A 17,930-nucleotide genomic window follows, 5' to 3' on the forward strand; every position below is an offset into this window, starting at 1 on the left:
GCAATTCATTACAATGAGAGTGATTTTCTCTTTCTAGTTGTTGATCGGTGCAAGCATTTCTGTCATTTTCTAGACAGATTGGCCACTGCCATTGTTCGCTTGTCAGCTGCTTCGTTATCACATTCCATTCCCGTGCTTAATCTCACGAATATTGATTAAAAGCCCAAAAGGATCAATCTACTGCTATTTCATTCCTTTGTGTGTGTGTGCTTGCAGCAGCACAGACCAGGCGGGATCAGTTTGGACATTCTGCTGGGAAACATGGTGTGTGTGAGGGATGGGGACGCAGTTTTGTGATTTTTTTTTTCATTTAAACAGAATAAATATTGGGTTCTACAAACTGAAAGTTGAGAATTTAATAAATGTGACATGTTTGTCAGAGATGTGCAAATCTTTGTCGCTTGTCCATTTTCTATCCAGGCTGCAAGAATAGATGGATAATCCCAATCTAAACGGTGAGGCTTTTAATTTGTGCTACACAACAAACTCAGACAACACAAAGCAGGACACTCACTTCAACACACGCTTTGTACATTGAGAAGCGAGTCAGCGCCAGAAACACACAGCGCTTTCCCCATCGCTTCCCTTTACAGGAGTTAGTTCTTCCATCCGCTTTCCATGGAGTCTCATGGCAGAGCAGGCTGGTGTCGGAAAGCCAAGGATGCGGACGCACTGTTGCGCCATTTGGGCTCGGGTCGCCGCGGCTGATGCGCTGATGGGGAGAGGGCTCCAGGGAATTCCTAGCCAGTCCATGTTTCCCTGAAACGACAAATGTCGGCGAGGAGATGACAGGTCTCAAAGCGTGGCATTTGCACTTAGTGTTGTCCGAGTAAATAAGAGGAGCGGACACGGGGAAAGGGGGACCGCACAGGGAGCTCGCAGCTGGGGGGGGGGTGGGTCTAACAAGAAAAGTGGAGGTGAAGAGGGAAGAGGCGGCAGCAGCGGATTGTTGAAGAATCTAAAAGTAAAATCGGAATGGCCAGTACTATCATTCACACAAGTCACGTCTTTTTGGAGACGCCATGCGCAGGACGAGGTATGAAATAGTAAGACACTGAGCGAAGATGGCGTATATACAGGTAGGTTTGGAAACATTTAAAGGTAAATTTACAGTGCCGCCGGCAGCCTTTTTAAAATGCAGTGGGGTTTTCAAGCAATGTTCGCATAACAACTGGCATTTTTTCTCCCTGATCAGATCAACACCAGAGTGCTCATAATGAACAGCTCTGGGACGTGCATTTACATAAAAGACTGTCTTTGGGCACAATTGTTAGATAATTATTGTTGTAAACATTGTCTGTCTTGCTTTATTTAATTGAAAGCTGACATGTTTTGCATCAGATTCATTCTGGGGCATACTAGTTTTCAATGCATTTTTTTTCCGGTGAAAGCAACTGTTGCTGTGCAAACAGAAATGCTTTTTAAAAATGTCACGTTCTCTCGCTTTGCACCTTCAATTTCTTTAATAGTGGTACAGATCAGGCGATGCGTCAGCGTTCTGGCCATAGTTTCCATGGTGACAGCCACAGCTAATTGAGAAGACAACATTCCACTCCTAAAGCCCATGGCTGCAGCTGTGGCCAAAAGATCATTCCCACCCAGCTGTTCTGCACAGTCAATTCTAATCTAACATCTCCATCAGATTTTTAAAATATCACCTGGTTTTTAACAAGCGAGTTCTTTCATATTTTTCTATTATTTCCAATGGTTTCAATGCCAATACCTGTAGCTCGTACAAGATGATGGGAGAATTGTTTGCTATTAGAACGCTAAACTGGTTTTTTTTTTGTTCTCTCCTTTCCCCCTCTCCTCGTGGGTCTCTAAAAAGGACAGTTGGAACCAATAAACCAGGTGAGTATTTCTTTTCCAAACCCTACAAATGAAAGAGAATATCACTTTTAATAACAGCAATCCACACGCAGCTCTTAATATATTTCAACCGCTTCCTTTGTTTATTGAGATCTAGAAGTATTGCCTTACATAAAGCACAGGAAAAGCTAGCTGCGCTTTCCGTTTATTGTCCTGTGGGTGTGAGTGGTTTTTATTTGTTGCTATCTTACTGTTATCAACAATGGTGGTGGCGAGTACCAAATAAAAGCCAGTGGAGAGAGGGGAAAAAAATCAAGAACTAACAGCAGCTGTTGAGGCGTGTACCTCAAAGCAGCCTGAAAACCTGGGGCACAGAAAGAGTACTGATGTGTGCAGCAATACACCGCCTCGTTGTTAATTCCAGTTTATTTTCCATGTCAAACAGGGGTTTCTGTCTAGAATATCAGATTTCCTCCTGTGCAGATGGACTTGTAGGAACTGTTGTCAAAAGTGTTATGAATGTAGTTGCTGTCAGTCCAGTGAAGATGAAGTGGAAATTTTAGGACCGTTTCCTGCACAGACTCCGCCATGGTTGTAAGTCTTATTTTAAATTGCACTTGTTTTTTTTTCTTTTAGTACTAAAGCATAAGTTTGTGGATGCAACAAGTGATCAAACTGTAACTTATTTAATGACGTGCATTCAATGCATGGACTGTTTGTTAGTGTTTATTTTCAGGGTGTTGTCACTCATCCAGTGTTAGATGTCTAGATGTCTGTTATGGCGAGTCAAACGCACATCAGTGTTGTGGTGTCGCATGGATCGTCTAAAACGGATCATGGGAGAGCCCGTGTACAGGGACCGTTTGATTGACAAAACAATACGTCCGGTGTCCTGCAGGGTGCAATAATAAAATGACATAATCAACAATAACATGTTCAGATCCTTCACTTGTAATACTGAAGGGAAGATGAATAGTTGTGATACCATATTTGCCAAGGTCACAACATTACGAACAGTGAGATTTAATGAAAAAAAACCATGGAGAAACAGTGAGACAGATTGCTAACCAATTGAAATGAGCAAAGCTAAGCTTATTTTATTTCAGTGAGATACACTGAGACAGATTTTAAAATCTGCCGAATTCAGCTGAAAATATGTGAGACTTGAATGGGCCGAGGTACAAAGATGATGTTAAAACTGATGCAACAACATCATAACTTTGTCTAAGAAAACAACTTACATATGGCCTTTCATATAAACATCTCAGGGCACTTTACAGTGGACACTGAACAGGTAGTAGAGGAGAGTTAGCAGCGGTGACCAAAGTCGCATTCAAAAGGGTAAGTTTTGAGGAGGCCTTTACAAAGGTGGGGGGGCGGGGGAAGAGTTAACAATGGCCCAGATTTTGCTGTAGCGGGACATCTGTCTGCCGTTAGTTAGACTTGCCCTTGCATGTCAATTTTTTGCATGTCAAGTTGCTGAAAGTGCGAGCTCATAACTCGCAGGGAGGGAAACAGGGCATCTGGGACCTGAGTGAACAGGGCAAGCAACTGGGTATCTCCTTAACCAATCAGATTGAAGGATTGTGAAATGAACAGTGCAGAGTGTGAACCAGGAAGTGTAAGTTAGAATAGTGAATTCAATGTCAAACCAGGTACAGAAAGAGAAATAAAGAGACGGAAAGAAAGATTGGATTAAGGGAGAGAAAGGAAAAGTAAAAAAAAATGTAAAATTAAAATCTTACGTTTTTAAAAATCTCCAACAACAGTTAATACCTGAAGGAATGAGACTCCACACATGTAATAGTTAATTTTCAGTGTTAGAGAGGTCGATTGGCAGTAATTAACACTTATCACATTGTTAAAAGGATACTTAGACTTGAAATGACAAGACTTAACTTTGTGGTGAGTTTATTTCATTTCAACCACACAAATACAGCAACTTCACACCATTCAATGCATTTCAATGGTGAGGCAGACAGCGAGATGTTGATTTTGTGAAGTTAATGGTGGAACAGTGCAACTCTGACAGCAACTTTTGGATATTGTCATTTAAATGCCCACCTGCTCCTCGCCTGAAATTGCTGTACCATTTGCATATAAATAACGGCGAGTGCCATTAGCCTCACCATTATTTTGAGAGCAAAATTTGGCCCATTGTAAAGAAGTTCAGGGGAAAAGCCCCAAAGTGCAAGGGCCTGCTGGATGAAGGCTCTGCCAATGATGGCGGAGCAGAGGGAAGGGGAAGTATGCAGTAGACCGAAGTTGGAAGGGGTGAGGGTGTGTGTTGGGAGGTAGAGCTGGAGAAGATTGCAGATGTAGGATGGGGTGAGGCTGGGGAGTAGATGGAAAATGTGATTGTTAATGTAAATAGCAAAATGCATAGTGTGTGCGCATGCATCTTTGTCTCTGTGCGTTGGTGCGTTTATGTATAATGTTTCGAGCCTGCGTGTTTCTATGTTTTGCATGTTTGTACACCTCTCCACCTCTCTCCTCCTTTTAAGATGCTCCTGAAAACATACTTCTTTGACCAATGTCCTTATATGGCTCGGTGTCAAATTTTGTTTGATAATGCTCCTGTGAAGCGCCTTGGGACGTTTTACTATATTAAAGGTGCTGTATAAATGCAAGTTGTTAATGTTGTTGCATGCCATTGTATTATCAGTCATTAACAATGTTCCTGTTTTTTGTATGTTATGTAAAAAATACATCTATTTTAAAATACTAATTCTGCACGTCTACTGGTATTACTACAGCACTTGTTAAACAAATGCACTTAACAGCTGATGTTAAAATATAGGACAGCTTGTTTACAGATACATAATTATTCCCAGAAACATTATTTAATTCTAAATTTACTGTTTTATGTGCTTACATAAAATGCTATTCAAAGCATAGGCTGACAGTTATGCAACATGTCCAGCAATGTAATGCAATTTGGGAGGAAATTCTTCTTATTTATTCTAATATTTTGTGAAAAATCAGAAAAGATGGAGATGTAAATTGAAATGGTTCAGTAAACGGAAACATGAGTTTGGTGAAATGAGCAAATGCACCTAGGTCAAATGTTCACTCCAGTTCAGTCTAAGATCATGTTGGAATGTATAAACCGAGTCATGTTATTTGAGGCATTATATTCCAGTTTGATGCAGCTACCTAATAGAATGGGTTGCAGTTTGTGACTCATGATGGGCTTCTGTTATAGATTTTGCTGGAATGTAGGTGTGCCTACACCAGCAGTCACTGGAGAATACTATGGCTAGTTTTCTCAAACTCTTGCAAATTCAAGCTAAACATGTTTAAATAATGATACATTGTTATAAATATCAACAGCAACTTTGAATTGCACTGTCCACCTCAACTTCACCAACACATAGCATTCAGCAATACTGCCTGTGGTTGGAGGTGTGCTTTCTGAGACAGTACATGGGCTAGCTGTTAAATATAATGGGGTAGAAATTAGTCTGGGCCTGATTTTGTGCTGCCTGCCTTGCTAGCTGTGACCCTTGGGTAAGTTCCATGATGGGGATTGGAGAGGGAAACAGGGTGTGGGGGGGAGGGCGATCGCCTGACTGTAAAGTCGGGGGGAGTACACCTGCTCCTTCGGGCTCCACAGACAGGCTCTTTTTAAAAAAAATTAAATTAAAGTATACTTTTAGTTGGTAGCCACAGCGGCCGCTGATGAATCCCAAGCTGGGCATGCCCAATACCTGTCCCGCTCATCGGGAATCAATTTTACACAGGGGTCCTTCAACAGCTATTGGGCCCCTATTTAACATATTCAAGGGGCCTAACACCTGTTAAAAATGGGCACCATGAATTTAGCAGTGGGACCAACACCTGTGCAGATTGGGCATAGGCCGTCCCGTAGGCTTTGCACCCATTTAATGCCCGATTAATGAGCGCAATGCACACCCAATTTCTACCCTAATAGAACTATTAGTGATGCCTAAGGGAAAGTGACCAAATTTGGTATTAAAGGAGTTATATTGTCTTGTTAAAACAAAAATCTTGCAAGATAGAAACTGTGTGCAGCCAATTTAGGGATATCCAGCACAGAATTAACCATGAAGTCCATTATAATTTTTATTATCACAATATTTTTGAACAATTCTAACAATATCATTTTCACTGTCATGTTATACACTGAACTATCAGTTTGTGTCTTGCGAGTCAAAATTCTTCTTTAATTGTATCACTAATAGCAACCAATTTCAATTAGAGTTGAGAATAAATCACATACAAATGAATAGCCTCTTGTGTAAAAAGTCGTAGTGAATATGAAACCGTTTTGACTTTTTTTTAACAGTTAGGAGTTTCTATTTTTCCTACCAGAAATCCTGACAGTAGTGCACTTTTAAAATATTTTAAAATCCCCTTAGTACAAAATTAATTTCATAATTTGAGGCTTCATTTATACTACTAGTGTAGTGTTGGTGCAAAATTGTTCATCTTAATCATTTTGCACTGAATTGATTCCAGAGCGAAGTAGAGTGAAGCTTCCTGAAGGAAACAATCTCACTCTGGAGTCGGATTGGTCCCTGACTCTTGATTCACAACAACAACTTGCATTTATTTAGCGTCTTTAATGTAGGAAAATGTCCCAAGGCACTTCACAGGAGTGTAATCAGACAGAAATTGACACTGAGCCAAAGAAGGAGATGTCAGGATGGAATCAGATAAAATCTTGGTCAAAGAGGTAGGTTTTGAGAAGCATCTTAAAGGAGAAGGAAGAGGTGGAGAGGCAGAGAAATTTAGGGAGTTAAATCCAGCCAATGATGGGGCAAAGGGAGTGGGAGATGCACAAGAGGCAAGAGTTGAGGATTGCAGAGTTCTCAGAGGGGGGGGGGGGTTGTAGGGCTGGAGGAAGTTACTGAAATAGGGAGGGGTGAAGCCATTGAGGGACTTGAACATGAGGATGAGAATTTTAAAATTGAGGCGTTGGTAGACCGCAAGCCTATGTAGGTCAGCAAGCACAGGGTTGATGAGTGAGCGGGACTCAGTGCTGGTTGGGATACTGGCAGCAGAGTTTTGGATGAGCTCAAGTTTATGTAGGTGGAGGATGGGAAGCCAGCCTGGAGAGCATTGAAATAGTTGAGTCTGGAGGTAACAAAGACCAGCTGGATTGCTCTTGCAGAGAGTCGGCACAGACTCAACAGGCCGAATGGCCTCCTTCTGTGCTGTAACCATTCTATGATTCTATTCTAAAAGCATGGATAAGGGTTTCAGCAGCAGATGAACTGAGGCAAAGGCGGAGACAGGAAATGTATTGGAGGTGGAACTAGGCGGTCTTTGTGATGAAAGGCGCTATATAAATGAAAGTTTTGTTTTTACGTGGGGAACCTGACACCTTCAGATGATGTCACCGAGGGTCAGTATTTCAATGAGAAAAGAGGAGGCCAATGATACATCCTTGGGGGACTCCAAAGGTGATGGTGCAGGGGTGGGAAGAGAAGCCATTGCAGGAGATACATTGGCTATGACTAGATAGGTAAGAGTGGAACCAGACAAGGGCACTCCCACTCAGCTGGAGCTGGTAACAGAGGAGAGGCATTGGAGTAGAATGATGTGGTCAAGTGTGCCAAGGGCTGCAGAGAAGTCGAGAAGGATGAGGAGAGAGAGTGCACCACGGCCATAATCACATAGGATGTCATTTGTGACTTTGATTAGGGCTGTGTCAGGGGCAGAAACCTGATTGGAGAGGTTCAAACATGGAGATGTGGGAAAGATAGGCACGGATTTAGGAGGCAACAACATATTCAAGGACTTTGGAGAGGAAAGGAAGGTTGGAGATGGGGGCGGTAGTTTGCAAGGACAGGGGGTTCAAAGAAGGGTTTTTTGAGGAGTGTGTGATGGTGGTAGATTTGAAAGGGAGAGGGACAGTACCTGAAGTCTTGAACTGTTTACAATATCAGCTAACAGGGGGACCAGGAAGGGAAGTTGGGTGGTCAGCAGTTAGTAGGAATAGGGTTGAGAGAGCAGGAGGAGAGTCTCATAGACAAGATCTCACAGAGGGCATGAGGGGAGATAGGAGACAAACTAGAGAAAGATGCGAGTTCAAGGCTACGGCGGATCTACAACATCTTAGCGTCAGCACTATGTGTAACTGCTTTGCACTGACACTACAGTTGTAATGTAAATGCAGGTTTAGGTACTGAGAAAACCTTTGGTACTAATTTTGTCCTAATTATGTTGTTTAAAGATAGCCACTATTTTGTGTATAGAACAGAAATAAACGCGGTTTAATGAAATAAGCTCAAGACCACATTGTAAAACTATAAGTGTCAATATTTGTTTGAATCCTTTGCTGTCATCATAGAAAAATGTTCCATTAGATCAGAGTGGATAACACCAAAGAAAATTTAAAAGACAAAATAAACTTGGTGGAAAATTATTTAGAGAGCTGTTTGCCACACTGTTTTAGAATAGGATGTATCATAAACATACATTGGAAACATAAAAACATCTTATTTTTAAAAAATGAAACAGAATAAGCGATCGTAACAATGACCAAGAAGCAGATGTCGAGAATACTAACAGCGATCCTCCACCAACTCCCCAAGGCATCTCTCCTGACAGAAAGAGTTCCTCAGATACATCACGGTCAACCTACAGCTTCACAAGACGAATTTCAAGTAAGATTGGGACACGTTAAGTGTATTTCTGTTTACATACTTTATTCAACATAGAAACATTGGAACAGAAGTAGGCCATTCAGCTCCTTGAGCCTGTTCTGCCTTTTAATTAGATCATGGCTGATCTTTATCTTAACTCCATTTACCCACCTTGGTTCCATATCTATCAATCTCAGTTTTGAAATGTTCAATTGACGTAACTTCAGCAGCTTTTTGGGGAGAGAGTTCCGGATTTCCACTACCCTATGTGTGAAGAAGTGCTTCCTGAGATCACCTCTGAACAGCCTAGCTCTAATTTTAAATTATGTCTCCTTGTTCTGGACTCCCCCACTGGAGGAAACAGTTTCTCTCCACCTACCCTAGCAAATCCTTGAATCATCTTAAACACCTCAATTATATCTCCCTTTAACCTACTATACTCGAGGGAACACAAGCCTAGTCTATGCAACCCGTCCTCATAATTTAACCCTTTTTACTGGTGAGTAAAGTTTCTGATTTGGCCAAGGATTAACATCTAACATCTGCCATATTATCCCAAATAGAATAGGCAGATATTCACCTGAGGTGAAGAAGGCTGAAATATAAGAGCCAGTGTTGAACAAGGAGTTATTGCATATTACATTGTTATTTTCATGTTTTAATGACAACTGCACTGTTTTGTGAAGATGGTGATATTTTTGTTCTTGATGTTTGATGTGTCTTGACTTGTGCAGGATATATAGGGAATAATGAATACCTGGGATTAACTATATAGAAAATAATGGATACCTTGAAGTGACTACATATAGAATAATGGTATCTAAGAGTCTTACACAGAGAATAATGTATATCTGGGAGTGATTAGGTGGAGAATAATAGAAACCTGAGAATATTTGTATAAAAACAATAGATAGCTTGGAGTAATCATGAGAAGAATAGAAATTTAGTGATTAAAAGAAGTAAACTTTGAGACTGAAACTCATGCAGTTTGTAGTTAGCATTTAAATCTAGGGATGAAGTTTTAGGGTTGATTTTGTGAGTCTCTGCTGGCAGTGCAGAAACTGGTGGCAAGTGTGAGGTGTAAGTTCAAGCAAATGATGTTTCATGCCTGACTCACTGCATTTTGTGACATGCGATTTCAGGTGCCATAATGAGGTTGCACTACATATTTATTTAAATTGGGTCTTATGGCAAATTTCACTATTTGGGGTGAAGCTTCTCCCCTGTCATGCATCTTGCTCCTATAAAATGGGTGCATGAGTGCTGAACAGGCCTGGAGTGCTTCTTAAAGCAAGGTTGTTGCTGTTTCAGTTGCTGCTGAAGTCTAGATTTTGGCTGGGATTATTTCTGAACTTCTGCATCGAGCACCTTGCGTACTTTTATTTCCTTTTTATATTCCTGTTTTTTGCTGCTGCTGTTGCACGTCCTCACTTTGCTTGTCAATTACTGCTGCAATATAGGTTTTAGTGATAAGGTTGGGAGTATGTGAATCTATGGATGAGGAAGACCAATTCTTGAGGAGTCAGCAGCTACGGGTCCAAAGATAGCTCAGACAATATTATTCGTTCCTGCCTACCCAAGTACCTGTGTTTATAGACCACACCAGTCCCAGCTGGGAATGTCAGAGGAGACTAGACTTCACGTCACTGCAGAGGCAGCGATTGAGCTATGGCATTTGCCTCGAGCTGACTTAATGACATCCACAAAGATTGGGATGGCTTTTCGCATAACTGTGAAGGTCATAATGGCATTAAGTTTCAATGCCACAGGATCCTTTCAGGCTACGGTAGGGGACATCGTCCAGATAAGTCAGTCTGTAGTTCATATCTATATAAAGCAGATGACTGATGCCATGTTTGCCAGGAGGAAATGTAAAGGATCCTGTGGCACTATTTCGAAGAAGAGCAGGGGAGCTCTTCCCAGGGTCCTGGCCAATATTTATCCCACAACCAACATCACTAAGAAAACAGATTGTCTGGTCGTTATCACATTGCTGTTTGTGGGATTTTGCTGTGTGCAAATTGGTTGTCATTTTTCCTACATTGCAACAGTGACTACATTTCAAAAGTACCTCATCAGCTGTAAAGTGCTTTGGAACGTCCTGAGGTCATGAAAGATGCTAAATAAATGCAAGTATGCTTTTCCTGATGAATAAGTGAAACCAAATAGAAGTGACACAGAACTTTTACTGCCAGCAGGTTTCCAAAGAGTCTGGGACATTATAGACATGGCTCCACATGTCACCCCAAATGCATATGTGAATATGAAGGGATACCACTTCATAAATGTTCAGATGGTTTCACACCACAGAAATGTCACTCTGCAAGTTAAAGCCCTTTATCCAAGCAGTAGCCATGATGCGTTTATTATGTAGCAGTCCACATTTTCAGCATTATTTGAAGGTCCCCAGAGAATGAATTGATGACTCCTGGGAAACCCTTTGCAGCCGTGGCTAATGACCCCAATAGAAACCCTAAAACAGCAACAAAGCACTGATGTAACGAGGCACATGTCACCATCCGGTTACTGTCAAGCCTACCACAGGGATGCTGAAGCAATGATTTCATTGTTTGGAATGCTCAGGGGGAGTGTTGCTCTGGAGTTTAGCCAAAGTTTACAGAATCATCACCGTCTTTATATGCTGGACAAATTTGCCATTCAAAGAGGAGTGAGCATGCACCAGCATGAAAAGGAAATGCAAGGGGCTGCAGTCCCACAGGAAAAGGATCATGAAGAGAAGGATGACATGAAGGAAGATGACGTATAGGCCTGGGGGTTGGTGCAGAACTCTTGTGATCAAGAATTACATCCCGTTGTGGACACATCCTGCTACTGAGCAGCTTTGGCTTTTTTGGTTAATTCCCACACATTGTAGCCCTAAGAACATGCTGCACATGTCCCCTACTCAGGCTGAACTGCCATCTTTCAGGCCCTCTCAGCACATAACCTTGCTACATCCTACCCAACAAATACCATCCAGATGAAGGAGAAATAAAAAAGATCAATATTTATTTCATGATACATACAGTCAAAATTTTATCTAAGCTGTATGACCATAAAGGTGACCCTATAAAGTTTGCTTGTCGCACTGCTTAATCTAAGGCTAAGTTTAAGTGCTGCCTGAGTGGGAGGAGCAAATGCAGTGGCAGGTTAAGCCTGGATGGTGTAGCCCTGTTGAGCCCTGTTAGGTCTTGAACCTAAGGGTGCAGGGCCATGCAATGACTCTGCAACAGCTGGGGTTATGTCCAACTGGCTGCTTACGTTTTTTCAAGCCTTTGAGGGGTCTGATGGAGTGGTTGATATGCGGCCACCTTGAGAGGAATCTGCCTCATTGGGCCCTTCTCTTGCCATGCACTGGTGCTGGTCACTGTGGCTGAATGACCAGCGATCTGCATGAGAGAAGTCCGTAGGGCACCTTTGTGGGCAAAGCCCGCCATGACTGCTCTTTGCAAACAATCTCCCAGTCAAATCCGACAACAACAGACTCATGCATCTAGGTTCCCAAGGTCTCAATAACACCAGTCATAACGCTCAAGGTAGGATATTGTTCAGCGCTTGTTCTCTCATTGCTTTGGAGATCCCCAGCTGATGGCCGTGAAGATGCCACTCACTCCATGGTACTCTGCATTTCCATGAATCCCTCTCATAGGAATGCCGTGATGTTGGAGATGCAGCATTGCATAGTCTCTGCCAGCTGTTGCAGGCTGCTCATGTTGTCAGAGAATATACAGTGCTACACCTTTATTGTGGCCTCAAAGGATGTACCAAATGCCTTTGGCTCCTGCATTAACTCCCATGTGTAGGCAGACCTAGCAGGACACCAATACAATTGACATGCTGTGGTTTTGCAGCCTTGCCAGATCTTTCTTCTTCCTCTCTTGCTGCCCTCACTTGCTCCTCCTCAGCTATGAGCTGTGACTCACCCGATGCACCTTTGTCAAACTCACACTGTAAATTCTTCAAGTGTTAGGATCTTTGCTGAACTTGGAAGCAAGTGAGATTCTTGACACAAGTTGCTGTGATGTGCCAGGGTCCATGGTGCCACTTGGTCTAGGTGCATCTTGGGAAGATCCAATGCAAACCAGGACAATGCCTTAAAGAGAGCTAAGCGCAGAAGACATTTTATGCATTATGCAGCTACTTAACTATCACTTTCCTCCTGGTGCCATTGCATTGCAAATGAGGTAGAATGGTGTTTCTGTTGTCAGTGCTTTATGCAACCTGAACTTTGACCTGCTATGTGCAAAGGTTCACTCTGCCCCACCACAATTGTGCCTACCATCATCTTTCTGCATAAAATAGTGTTGTAAAAATAGGAAAATGAACTCTGCATGTTATCTCGCTGAGCATGTAACAGGAAAGCATTTCCACTCTGGACACACCTTCCAAGGATGGACAGCAAGTACACATACAAAGGTGGGTACATTTAACCTGGCACTTCTTTAGGTACCAGCAAACTTCTTCCTCATTTGCTCCTGTGTACAAATTGTCCAGCCACCTTGCTCCTTGTTGCTTACATCTTTCACAGGAGGGTACTCCTATCTCATACAGAGCCACCTTCCTTTGCTGCAACTTGTCTAGCAGGTCCTTCAAGTTATTGTCAATGAATGGGGTACTTTTGCTTTCACTTCTCCTTGCAGCCATTTGTTTCAGCAGCCAAACAATTTTTTGTACCACAAAATCTGGTCTCCCCATTAAAGGGCCAGCAGCAGCCCTTTAACAACTACTGCCTGGCTAAATTTAGTGACTTCCAGCATACAGTCTACCTGACCATGCATTGGGAGCCTATTTGAATGAAGGGGAGGGATTTGCCTCACAAAATGTGATGAGGCCAGTCCTCTCCACTGCTGGCATGACTGTACACAGGTGGGTGCAATCCTGCGTTTACCATTGTTGCTAAATTGAGAGTTTTATGTTCAGCCTTGGTCATTGTCCCTTAGACTGTGCTCATTCTCCTCTTCTTGAGTCATCTTGGCAAACTTTAAAGAAATATATTACTAGCTGAAGGAAAGTCATAAAAGTAATTGTCATATTTTATACGGTCTTGTGATGCCCTTTTTTCTTCCCAGTTTTGTCCTTTCTTCTGAGGCTGATGACTCATGCTAGGATATTGTTGTACAAGTGCCAGCAGCTAATCTGGTAGCCATTCTCCATGTGTGAGCCTCAGCAGTGAGTGTCGCCATGTTAATCAAGTATGATAGTATCACAATCAAGTCCTCAAACAATATCCAGATGCACACCTTCAAACAGAAGCCACTGGATAATAATTAGGAGAGGGACTTATGGCTGATTTTTTCCAGTCTGTAGCTTGGAGATGCCAATTATAGCAACCCCTCCATCTCCCTGCCACCCCAGATGAAATCAACTGATAACTCGCAAAAAGGATTTCAACTTGGTCTTACTGACCTGTGTGGCTCAGTAACACACTACATAGTGCATTCACTCAGTGAGCTATCAGGAGGATCTAGTGCACTTTCAGTGAAGGAAAGGCTTATATAGATATAACCCTCGTTATGTAGTTGTGCATGACTACAAAAGCATGGCCTGTTATTGGTGACAACACATCAAGAAGTTAATGATTCAGCTTTGTGATATCTTAGGGAAACAGAAACTTAGCAGCCAGTACGCTTCTAATGGTCAACACAGACTCATTCCATAATTACTCGCAATAAGTTATAAATAGATTTCTGTCAATACGCCAGAGTTTTCTGAAGCTCTAATGTGCTGTGAGATTGCCTATCTGATACTTCTCACGGATGGGTCAGAATTTCCTCCAATTGAAAGATGAGAATACTGAAGCCATTGTTTTTGGAACATGCCAAAAAAACTCTGCATCGTGGCTATTGACACTTGTCCCCTCCTAAGCTATTCGCTCAGGATGAACCAGGCTGTATGCAGCCTCTGCATTATGTTTGATTCAGAGCTGAGCTTCAAATCCCAAATCTTACCAGTCACCAAGACCGCTTACTTCCACCTCTACAACATTGCTCACCTCCATGATCACCTCATCCCCACTGCTGAGGAAACCCTTGTCCATGCCTTTGTCACCTCCAGACTCAATTTCCCCAATGCCCTCTTTGTCAGCTTCCTGATCTCCAACCTTTACAAACTCTGAATAAGCCAAAACTTCATCACCCATATCCTGTCGCACTTTAAGTACTGGCAACTCATACGGCTCATAATTTACACTCCCCCTGACCTACACTGGTTCCCTGCCTCCCACCCCTCCCCCACGGATCAAATTTAAATTCCTTGTCCTCGTCTACAGACTACATCATGACCTCACACCAGCTTGCTTCTGCAACCTTCTTCAGCTGATTGTGGCCTCCTGTGCATCTCACCTTCCTCCACCTCACCTTTGATGGGCACAGGTTTCAATTATCTCTTTGGTACTGTCTCCCTGAATCCCTCCTTCTCTCTGTCTCCGTCTCTACCTTTTTAAAGCCTTTTCAAAACCCATTTCTTTGACCGAGGTTTTGTTCACCTCTCCTAACCTACTCCCAAAGGCTCAGCATCTCCTTTTCGCCTCTGTAAAGCACCTTGAGACATTTTTCTATGTTAAAGGTGCTATTTAAATGCAAGTTGTTGAAATGTTTCTATAAACTTTGCATTAACCGTTCTGAGCACTTTCTCTTTTTTCAGATGGAGTCTCTTTTTAAGGTTCTTTCTCCAATAGCACCTTTCTGCTCCCCCTGTGCTACATGCCATCTATGGCTAAGAAGGTGGGCAACTGTCCTGACCCCAAGGGGTAATTTTAAACTGCAAGAATGGGTGGGTTGGGGATGGGTGGGAGGTTAAAGTAGCAGCTTTTTGGAGCCGGACCCCATCCCGGTTCCAACTCGCCCACCTCCAGGTTTAACCCAGGCGCGTTAGCATGCGCGCGCACAACAGAAACCTGAAGTCCCATCCCCACTTAAAGCCGGCGGGTCGATATTTAAAGGGCCAATTCAGGTAGTTGAAACACTTTAGGTACTTGGCTTTTTGTGGATTCTGCAACAGAATCGGATTTAACTCCTCCTGAACGTGTCTCCCGTGGCTGCTGAAACACGCCTTTGAAATGGAGGCGAGTTGCAGCCGAAGCTCATTTGGACCTTTTTAAACCAGTGATTGATACATCTCAATAAAAGGTGAGGTATTGCAGCTGGGCACTCAGTTCTCTCAGACAAACGTGTGGCTGGGAGTCCTTTGTATTTAGACTGAGATTTCTTTAAGACTGAGAATTCTTGTGTTCGGACAAATTTACCAACATTTTGGAGCCCCTCAAACTGACAAGATCAGGACGGGGGGGGTCGCAATGGATCTATTCCAGGGTACACCTGAGGAGGAGAAAAATGAAGATGGGGAACCCATCACCAGAGCAGCTGGGCACGTTGCTGCCCGGGATGCGAGGGATGCCCTCATCTCTAACTGGTTCTCATAATGAGATGTGCAAATTGAAGACTTTCAAATACTCAGGCCGCCTGGAACAACCACCACCACCATCAACCCACCGCTCCTCCCTTTGCACAAAACAGTCCTTCAACCATGCATCCATAAGAAAGAGGAGCAGGAGTAGGCCATACGGCCCCTCGAGCCTGCTCCGCCATTCAATAAGATCATGGCTGATCTTCGACCTCAATGCCACTTTCTCGCTCGATCCCCATATCCCTTGATTCCCCTAGAGTTGAAAAATCTATCTAACTCAGTCTTGAATATATTCAACAACTCAGCATCCACAGCCCTCTGGGGTAGAGAATTCCAAAGATTCACAACGCTCTGAGTGAAGAAATTCCTCCTCATCTCAGTCTTAAATGGCCGACCCCTTATCTTGAGACCATGCCCCCTAGTCCTAGACTCTCCAGCCAGGAGAAATAGCCTCTCAGCATCTACCCTGTCAAGCCCCCTCAGAATCTTATATGTTTCAATGAGATCACCTCTCATTCTTCTTAACTCCAGAGAGTATAAGCCCATTCTACTCAATCTCTCCTCATAGGACAACCCTCTCATCCCAGGAATCAATCTAGTGAAGCTTTGTTGCACCGCCCCTAAGGAAGGATATCCTTCCTTGGATAAGGAGACCAAAACTGTATACAGTACTCCAGGTGAGGTCTCATCAAAGCCCTGTACAATTATAGTAAGACTTCCTTACTCTTGTACTCCAACCCCCTTGCAATAAAGGCCAACATTCCATTTGCCTTCCTAATTGCTTGCTGTACCTGCATGCTAACTTTTTGTGTTTCTTGTATGAGGACACCCAAATCTTTCTGAATACCAACATTTAATAGTTTCTTACCATTTAAAAAATATTCTGTTTTTCTATTCTTCCTACCACATTTCCCCACATAATACTCCATCTGCCACCTTCTTGCCCACTCACTTAATCTATCTATATCCTTTTGCAAACACTTTGGGCACGATTTTAACATTGAAAAACGGGTGAGCTGGAGGCGGGAGGCATTGAAAAATCGCAAACGTGCCTCCAACCTGCCCATGTACGGGCAGGGACGAGGGCCGGGCAACCAGGAGGCAGATTGGTGATTAAAACCTTTCAAGAAGGCTGCGGGCCTCCGTTTTTGCAGAGATTCCAATTTCAACCCCTGGGGGCTGGGATTCCTGGGCCTTCTCTTTCATGCCACGTGAAAGGAGGCGAGAAGGCCCGAAATTAACAGTAAGTGCCTTTCTGGCACAGCTTGTGGGCCCAGAGAAATGGGAGTACTTCCCCCAGACCCAACTAGCCTATCTGCAGCTTTTCCCCCCACGATCTCCGCGGACCCCCTCCTCTCGATCTCTGAAGACCCCCCTAATGATCGCAGATGACCCCCGATCCCAACCCCTCTCCCTCAGTGACTGACCCCTGATCCCTCCCTCCATGACTAACTTCCCCCCCCCCATGCCCAACGGTGCCCCTGTGCCCACCCATGTTCTCATGCCCCCTGTGCACCCCCCCTCCCCCATCCATACAATCAAAGACTTACCTTAAGACTTACCTGAACACGTCTTCTCCCAGGCTGCTCTCCCGTCCGACTGAGACCAGCTTGTCAATCAGGTCGGTCAGTCAGACAGCAAACCGACAAAAAAAAAAGACGTCTTTACGTCAAAATCGTAAGGACATCCGGGAAACCCGTACTTCTGGGTTTCCCGTCTGCAATTTGACCACCCCCCCGCCCCCTTCCCGGCTCGGGGTCAAAATCCTGCGCATTGTGTCCTCCTCACAGCTTACTTTGCCACCTAGCTTTGTATCATCAGCAAACTTGGATACGTTACACTCAGTTCCCTTCATCTAAGTCATTAATATAGATTGTAAATAGCTGAGGCCCAAGCACCGATCCTTGTGGCACTCCACTAGTTACAGCCTGCCAACTTGAAAATAGCCTGTTTATCCCTACTCTGTTTTCTGTCCATTAATAAATCCTCTATCCATACTAAATATATTACCCCCAACCCATGACCCCTTATGTTGTGTAATAACCTTTTATGTGGCACCTTATCGAATGCCTTTTGAAAATCCAAATATACTACATCCACTGG

General features: G+C 43.3%; 1 protein-coding gene across 1 annotated transcript in view; it reads left to right on the forward strand.

Moving 5' to 3' along the window:
• Positions 1-1,064: 1,064 nt before the first annotated feature.
• syt17 (synaptotagmin XVII) overlaps positions 1,065-17,930 on the forward strand; it is a 51,528-nt gene continuing 34,662 nt past the window's right edge. Inside the window, exons 1-3 of the mRNA XM_068003060.1 lie at positions 1,065-1,079; positions 2,255-2,403; positions 8,299-8,444. Of these exons, the coding sequence (XP_067859161.1) occupies positions 1,065-1,079; positions 2,255-2,403; positions 8,299-8,444 (310 nt within the window). The remainder of the gene's footprint in view (positions 1,080-2,254; positions 2,404-8,298; positions 8,445-17,930) is intronic.

The sequence above is a fragment of the Heptranchias perlo genome, chromosome 22 (assembly GCF_035084215.1).
Source record: "Heptranchias perlo isolate sHepPer1 chromosome 22, sHepPer1.hap1, whole genome shotgun sequence".
In the NCBI taxonomy this organism is placed as follows: Eukaryota; Metazoa; Chordata; class Chondrichthyes; order Hexanchiformes; family Hexanchidae; genus Heptranchias; species Heptranchias perlo.